The sequence below is a fragment of the Arachis hypogaea genome, chromosome 10 (assembly GCF_003086295.3).
Source record: "Arachis hypogaea cultivar Tifrunner chromosome 10, arahy.Tifrunner.gnm2.J5K5, whole genome shotgun sequence".
NCBI classification, from domain to species: Eukaryota; Viridiplantae; Streptophyta; class Magnoliopsida; order Fabales; family Fabaceae; genus Arachis; species Arachis hypogaea.
This window is the reverse complement of record NC_092045.1, coordinates 93,951,231-93,959,930: the sequence shown is the minus strand read 5'-3', so window position 1 is coordinate 93,959,930 and position 8,700 is coordinate 93,951,231. Positions and strand designations below refer to the sequence as shown.

At 34.2% G+C, this 8,700-nt stretch overlaps 1 protein-coding gene across 6 annotated transcripts; it reads right to left on the bottom strand.

The window, feature by feature from the left end:
• Positions 1-2,240: 2,240 nt before the first annotated feature.
• Positions 2,241-6,382, bottom strand: LOC112715969 (uncharacterized). 6 transcript variants are annotated; one of them, XR_003160099.3, is made up of 7 exons: positions 5,843-6,382; positions 5,536-5,665; positions 4,817-4,910; positions 4,527-4,620; positions 3,487-3,622; positions 2,713-2,902; positions 2,241-2,546 (listed from the first exon to the last, which is right to left on the bottom strand). XR_003160099.3 is itself a non-coding variant. In XM_072205120.1 (7 exons), exons 1-4 carry the CDS (start codon positions 5,894-5,896, stop codon positions 4,553-4,555), a joined length of 312 nt encoding a protein of 103 aa, XP_072061221.1. In that variant the 5' UTR covers positions 5,897-6,357; the 3' UTR covers positions 2,241-2,546; positions 2,713-2,902; positions 3,487-3,622; positions 4,527-4,552. The 6 variants fall into 6 exon arrangements, 3 of the variants coding, with proteins under 3 accessions (XP_072061221.1, XP_072061222.1, XP_072061223.1); XR_011866778.1 differs by having other exon boundaries at positions 3,487-3,579; positions 5,843-6,347; XM_072205120.1 differs by having other exon boundaries at positions 5,877-6,357.
• Positions 6,383-8,700: the final 2,318 nt, after the last annotated feature.

The following is an 8,700-nucleotide window of genomic DNA, read 5'->3' as shown; positions in this document are numbered from 1 at the left end:
AAAATTAATACTGTACCCATGGAAGATGTATTTCGTATGACAAAAATATTCAAACTCTAATTTTTTGTTGATTTTTTAATAAAATTCCCAAACTACTCTCACTCTCAACATCAATTCACTTTTCTAACCTTCTATAACCCAACCTAAACCTTTAAAACTCTTGCCATGGAGTCCGAAACTACTCCTACAACAAACCGGGTTGAAATCAATGGTGGTCATGGTGGTAAAACACCTCAATCAATTCCTAACAGAAAAATCTGGTATAGTGAGCTCTTTTTTATTTTTTCACTACATCCTTTCACACAAACAAAGCTCCCAGATTAAGAAAAGAAAAAAGAAAAAAAATAACTGAAACGATTAAACTGTTCCTTTATGGTTCTTTCTCTGATTCTTCATCATTATTGGTTGATTCTATTGTTAATCTTGGTGATGCAATCCTCTGTTGCATTACTGTCCAAAGCTCCTACCATAAAGGTTCATTTCGTCTGTCCCGAAAAGCGTAGCCGCAAGCTTCGTCGCCTGCCGCATGCCTTCAGCCGCGTCTTGGAGCTCATGTTCGGTCCGATGCTGATGCTGCCATCGAGGAGACCTCCGATTGCTTTCGCTTTGTCACCGAGACAAAAGAGGAGGTTGAAGAGGTTGGAGTCGGCGGAGGTAGCGGCAACACCGGCAATGCCGATGCAGAAGAGGGTGCCAGCGAGGGAGGCTTGCGTGAGAGGGTGGGAGATACTCTACGATGAGCTAGAGGTCTCCGAGGTAGCCTAAGAAGAGTAGGGGAACGATGGACCGGGAGTAGAAAATGAAGGCTGTGAGTGCGATGGGGAAGGCTATGAGAAGGAGGGATTTGAGTGCGATGGGGAAGGCCAGAGAAAGACCGATGGAGCTGAGTAGAAAATGAGGGATTTGTGGCGGTGGAGTTGAGGTTGAAGGTGGGGATAGTTTGAAAATTTTATTAAAAATCAACAAAAAATTAGGGTTTGGATATATACTTTTGTCATACAAAACCCATTTTTTATGAGTACATCGTTAATTTTCTTAATTTATACATATTTTTGTCATCATTCATAAACTTCATGAGTACTTTTAGTAATTTTTCCAACTAGAAAATTTATTATTGGTTTAGGGTGCTAAATGAATGTGGTTAATAAATTATCGAGTCTTAGTGGGTTTTTATTTTATAAAAAGGCCGAAAAGGCCGTTTTAGACTAACATAAATTATATTCCATAGGCTTTGAATTTAATGAAGAGATTGATTGCATGAACCAGAAAAAAAATAGATTGGTTTGGTCCTTTTTATTTGTATATATTGGTTTGGTTAATAGATTATTTTCACTCACTCATTACACAATTATATTGTCATGTAAATATTTAATAACGAAACCCAATTGTGTTGTTTAAACACATTTAAAATAAGAATGGTAAATGTCATTTTTTTTACAAGTGTATTTTTTTATACTTATAATTGAAGTTTTTATGTGAATATTTATCCATTATTATTTGAAGAAGTTAGTTATTGTCATTCATCAATTAATAAAATTGTCATGTATTATCAGTTTATTTTTATTTTAGAATAAATTACTATTTGTACCCATAAAAGATACAGATATTGACAAATGTATCTATATAAAAATAGAACGATAATTGTAACTACGGAAGATGGCCTCCGTATGCCAAGAATACCCAGACGTTGATTACGTAATTGGTCCGTTAGGGTACTCTTAGCACACGGAAGCCATCTTCCGTGGTTACTATTGTCGTTTTATTCTTATATAGGTACATTTGTTAGCGTCTGTATCTTTGATGGGTACAGATGGTAATTTATTCTTTATTTTAATTTTACACATAAATTATAATTTATTAAGTGAAGATTTAATCACTACAAGAAAACAGCTTTATTGCCACGCTTTAAAAGCTGAAAAAAGGATAACGATAACTTTTCGCCACGCTTTTTGAGCTACTGCCACGCTTTTGAAAGGATGGCGTCTACAAGCGTGGCGGTTGCTCTACGCCATGCTTTTGGTGACCTATCGCCACGCTTTTTCTTTTGCCACGCTTTTTACAAATAGCCACCCTTTAAAGCGTGGCCGTATGTGGGAGATATAAGCGTCACCGTATGTGGGAGATATGACCACGCCGTAAAGGCGTGACCATATGGGAAATATGACCACGCTTTAAAGGCGTGGCAATAGCCTTGTAAAATTTAAAAAAAAAATTCTAATTTTTACCTTCAATACAAAATATAAATTTCTCAATTCTTTTTTATTACTAAACTTATAAATATATTATGTAATTTTTATTACAAGATAAATCAAATAATAATTAGTGACATAATTTTTGCTATAATTATTTTATACATTAAAAAACTAATACTCAAATACAAAATAAATCTCGAGTTCAAATTTCAAAAGTAAAAACTGAAGAAAAATACAGAAACAATACAACTTAAATCCTAAGCCCTTTGATGTTCCTCTTTCCTCTAGCCCTCTTAAACTTCCTTCCCTTAGATCATACATAATTGTTTCGGAAACATTTATGAACTTTTTTACCTGCAAAAGATGGCAAAAACAGATACAAAATTGATAAATTATTTTGAAGCTTCACTTTCCATTCTAGGCAACACTAGCTTTATTTTCTTTTAGCCTATTACTCAGTCGCAAACCAAAACATGTGTGAAGATTAAAGAATAAAAGAAAAGGAAACAAGCATTATTACCAGAAGTCCTCTTCCAACAAGGAAAGCCAATCTGATTTCCTTTGATCGAAAAACATGCCAGAATTTGACATTATTCCTTTTCTGTTGGTCTTGCTCTGATTGAGCTGTGAGGAAATCAACTTCATCCTCTAAGCAAGCAAGAAAGATCATATATAGATCTTAAGCACATCAACTGCTTCATTTTCCTATTCTGTAAACATAGCATTTGTAAAATAGCATCACTGATTGGTTCTCATTGATTAAAAGATAACGGCAAAATCACACTAATTACATGTTAGACTTTACACTGATGATCAGCAGGTTAGTTAAATAACTAACTAACAGCTCTAACAACTCAGCTGCCAACTTCAGCAAAAACTGAACAAGGTGGTTAAAATCACAAATTTCACTTCTTCTTTTAGCCTATCACTCAGTCTCAAACCAACGCGTGTTATCTTGTAAAAAAACTTCAAAAGAAGATTAAATAATAAAAGAAAAGGAAACAAGCAAAACCGTATTAAATGTCCTCAGTATTTGACGAAAGTTTTAATTTTACCTCAAATATTTTTAAAGGATTTCAATTTATCTCTCTTCTAAAGTTATGAATGATTGACTGTAAATAGAATTGTAACAAAAATTACAATTTATAAAATCGAAAAACAAATAGTGGCAAAGGCAGAAACACAATTTTACCATTAAGTGTATGTAACTAATAAATAATTTCTTCTAAAATCAAGCTTAGCCAATAGATGAACAAAATGCAACAAGCAAGCAAGCATGATAAGTAATACTCACATCACCAGGTGCAGTTGATAATAGTGCTAAGAGAGTCACTGCAGCAGCTTGATAATCAGTTAATACCTTGTGTGCTAACTCATCCAGCTTATCCTGAAAAGTTTTAAAGCCTGAAAAAATAAATCTCCGAGGACTTCTGAAAGAGAAGGAAAAGAACTTATTAGAATTTTGCCTCCCAGCTGAAAAGAACTTATTCATTTTGGGTCATTTAACACCAGAAGAAAGAAACTTTCATTTCAGTAATAAACAAAGAAAAAGCATGGAACAAAATCTTCATTTTTAATAACCTCGAGTCCTAATCAAACCAAAAAAATAAAGAAATTAAATAATTTTACAGAACTCCATTTTAATAAGCATATAAAGCATATAACAAAGCAAGCTTAAGGATGTTGACCCATTTAATAATTAATCATGAGTTGATAAAAATGAAACGTTTTTCTGTGATGTGATATATGAATTGTCATCTCAAACCTCTCTTTAATACACATTCAAGCACAAAATTTACCAGATCAAGCAAATTTAAAATGACAGTATCTATAGCTGATTCGAACTTAACCATCACTTAAGATATTCAAAACCATTTGAAAAGTATTCATATCTGCTAAATAAAAAAACTACATCAATCTATCTCCTCTTATTCAACAAGAAAGGAAGGAAGGTTGACGAAAAGATAAAAAGAAAGGAGGAGATGGAAGAATCAAAAGGAAAAAAAAGTTCAGTTTGACAAAATTCCTTAAAGACAGCATAAAACAATAACCAGGCCCAAAAAGCATTAAAGTATTAATCATAGTAGTAGCAATCAGGGGACATATCTCGCAATTCAAAAAACACCGAAAATTTAATAAAATTAATTGCAAATTTTGCCAACACGTCAGAACACGGCCCTAAATCTCTACCCTTTCTACAAATTTGCATGTACAGATTAGTGTTTCCGAAATTCACCCAGCACAAACTTAGATTCCTTAAAAAAGGTGATATAATATAAAACAAAAACGAAAAGAAAAAAAAAGAAGAAACATCCAGAAGGTGAAAAATCTAACCTGATTGCCAGGAAAAACAAAATTTTTTAAAAAATTCCGGAAACAAAAGCTTCAGGCCGATCTATAAGCCTCAGGATTGCAACGAATAAATATCCTGGGTAAATGAAATAGAAGCAAATTAAAAGAATAACCAAAAAAAAAAAACAGAAAAATATCTTAAAGAAAAATATCTTTAAACCTACTTATCAATTGAATTTTAAGGAAGAGTGGTTTTCTAGTGATGGAATTGTGAAAAGACTAATTGATCACACACTATAAAAGCTTGTAAGAAGAGATCTCATAAGACTAACCATATGGTGTATTGGAACAGCCGTAAGGGTTCCAAATCTTCCATTGATGCGGCAAACTGCTGGAACAAGAAAAGTGCTGCTCCAACACTGACAACTGCAACACCAATTCACAAAGCATCAATTAATTTCAGAGTAAACTAAATATTGAAAGCAATCTTATATTTTGAAAAGGGAGCACCAAACTTGTGCTTAGTTACACTAGATTAAATGAGAAACGCTTGTGTACATTCATTAAGACAGGGTAGTTATGGAAAGTAACGACACCATCTTTGAGGATAAAACTCTAAGCTGTTCAATGATAACTACAGGATATTAAACAAGAACCCGAATCAACCAATTTGGATAAAATTCTGTCGTTTACTTGTAGCCATTACCCATTAAGAGTTATTATAACTAACTAGCAGTCATTTTTGCGAAAACATGGTCATCAATGATTCTACTACTAGTAATCTAACTACCAGCCGTGAAAATGATGATGTATAAACCAATTGGATCTTTCATCTTTAGTTACACATCCAGTAAGAAAAGTTGATCTGTGAATGGCTTCAACAAGTGAAAAATTCAAAGCATCAAGTCCAGAACACATTAAGCAAGATCTAATCGACAAGCAAATCTTAGCTGAATCTCAAACCCGAAACATACACACCCACACCAAACAACAAACAATAAAGGGGATTCATGTAAATTCACAGATGAAAATAAAACTATCATTCACTCACGTTTTCATGATCCATGTGACGAAGCAGCTTGATTTCACGGAGGGTCCTCTTGGCGTCAATCTTGTTGTCAAATGCATTGGCAATCTTCTTAATGGCAACATGCTCATTCGTCTCCGAATTTAGAGCGGAACTACATACATATTCCATTCACATTAACAAAACCCCGTGACACAGGAATGGAAAGAAAAGATCAGATTTTTAATTTTTCCGATTTCCATCCGAACCCAATAAGAAAGACCAATTTTTTATGGAAGGAAAGGAACAAATCAACACAAAAACGCAAACTTTAAGGGTTGGATTTGCTTACCAAACGATGCCATAAGCGCCGTAAGGGCATATACCTTGTGTTCGCGACGAGCATTGAGCATGTTCGGCGGAAGGTACCTCTCCAGCGCGGTGAAAACCGCTGGGCAGTACATCAATTGCAAGTCTTCGTACTCCTCCGCTTTGTGCTCCTTGTTCAGATTCAGCCTCAGCCTTGCTCTAAGAAACCAACGCCCTCGCAGCTGGATTCTCCTCCTTCGCCGCCGCGGAGCCGTTTGCGGCTGTCGCCGGGGACGGCGCCTCCGGGCGGTCGTTTTGTGACATTCTTCAAATCGTTGATTGAGGGAGCAATTGAATACGCCACGGTTCGCACTTCACACCATGGAGATGCGAGAATCGGAGGGGTAAATTAGGGTTTTGTTGAATTGGATTCGGGGATTTAGGGTTTTATTATTAGTAGTATCTTGTTTTTCTTTCTGGGTGAAGTACTGAAGAAATGGCATAGACGAGAATGACGGTAAGAGTGGAGAGTGAGAGAGCCTCGCGAAGCTTTTGGCCAAGTTTTAGGGTTGGTTAATAGGATGCAGGGGTCATTGGGATTGGGGTTATTATTTTTTTTTTTGAACCTTTTGGCCACGCTTTTAAAGCGTGCCAAAAGAGTACCAGGATATGGCCACGTTTTATAAACGCTACTGTAATGAAACTCTGTTGCCACGCTTTTAAAACGTCCACGTTTCTCTCTATGGCCACGCTTTTGAAGCGTGGCAAAAAAACGTGGCCGTATCTCTAATCAGTTGCCACCTTTTCAAAAGCGTGGCCATTGACCCTTTTTGCCACGCTTTTGAAGCGTAGTGAGAAAAATCGTGGCTGAATCTCTATTCAATCGCCACCCTCATAAAAACGTGGTCGTTGACCACTTTTGGCCACGCTTTTAAAGCATGACAAAAAAAGCGTGGCAATAGACCTTTTTTCTTGTAGTGATTCTTGTATAAAGATATTTTCAGGTGATTAACGCTAACTTTCACTATCTTCTACTCGTTTGATGTTGACCATCGCCACCTTTAAACCTCGCTTCCATCTAATGCCGCCTTCCACCATATGTTGTCACTGGCCACCACCTCCATAACCATCATCATTCACCATTAGTTATTGCCATTGTTGTCTTTCATCCACATTATACAAGTGCACATACATTACTTTTGGCTTTATCCCTGTCTATGGCCATTATGACTAATTCTATGTTGTTATCGTGTTAATTTGATTTTTTTAAATCAGTTTGTCATCCTTATAAACATTTGCTTTCCATTAATCGTATACGTACATGAGGGGAGAAAATGTTAAAATTATACTCTTTTTTACTCTCTTATTAGTAGGCTGTCACTACCAAAAACATACCTATTCAGCTATATTTAAAAAATATAATTAAAAATAAAAATAATGTCTTAAGTAAAGATTACGTTTTTGTTTTGGAGACGTTTTAGTAAGAATGTCTATTTAATTATTGTCTATTTTTAAAGATACATTTTTCTGTATCAAAAATTATACTTTTAATTAACGTTTAAAATAAAATACGTTTTTTTAGTGATGTTTATGACTAAAGGTTACGCTTTTTAACTCCCTACTCTTTATTACATTGTAAATATATAGCAAACAAGAAATAAAATTTGGTAATTCATTTTGAAAAAAAATTGCAATCAATCAAAGAAAATGAAAGTCATCAACAATTTATTTATTTAATATATGTTATACCAGATACCAGACAGCTGCCAAATCCTTCGAATGCACAAGTGCACTACTATATTCAGATTCCATGCTCTGACTAAACGTGCAAAGCACTTATCCATATACAACTTACAAAACCACTATACATTTATAATTAAATCTACAACCTTTTTTATTGTTAGTTGCCAAGGTATAAAATATATATAACCGTCTAATAATAAACCATGAAGAGTGTAATTTTCGTAGTTCATAAATTAATAATAGCAGATATTATTTATATAAACCAATAAGCTGGAGTGAAGTTAACATACTTGAAGAGCTATAGATAGGATTATTAGTTATGTTCTTGCGCAGTAAGCTTCGGGAGAGATATAACTCGTTCGATCTAAGGTTAAGGTTGAATTTATATTTATTTTGATCCGAATGAGGTATATGTTGGTTTTTTAAGAATGACGACGATAAACACTTGCAAAGACATTTCAACGTTCAAATTAGAAAGAAAATGAGACAAGTATATTATAATTTAGAGTGAATGACGTACCTTCTCCTCTTAGGAATTTTCTTTTTTATAAAGTTTACTTTATACACGGTTATTTTGTGGTCTTGATATTTGGGTAACGACCTGTAAACTTTTTTTGAATAATTCTATTATATCTGAGAATCCGTATTACTAACTAAGCATGTTTTATTTAGTTTATTCAAATTCTGATTTATAGATAAAATTCGGGTCAAACTGTAGCTAACGGATCAATAGGTAAATTTGGGCCGACCTATAGCTAACAGATCACAATAAATAAACTTGGGCCGACCTATAGCTAACAGATCAATAGATAAATTTGAGCCGACCTATAGTAAACAGATCACAGTCGCCAAACTTGGCTTGTGGTATTTTTCAATAAGACAAGCTGGGCTTTTTGACTTTTAGACCTATACATTGGAATAGTGATAGTAATAGTAGTAGCCCCAAACTCAACTTGTTGTAATTAATAAATGATAGTCATCTTAAAAAATAACTTGAGGTAAATAATAAAGTAAAAGAAAATTGAGAGTGATTATGAATAATGATTAAATATTAATATGAGGATTAGCCTCCAAGATCAACTTGATAATCTTGAAAATAAAGTTGGTCAAACTTGTCATTAGGAAAGGTGTTGTTTATATCATGTATTTTTGGATGAG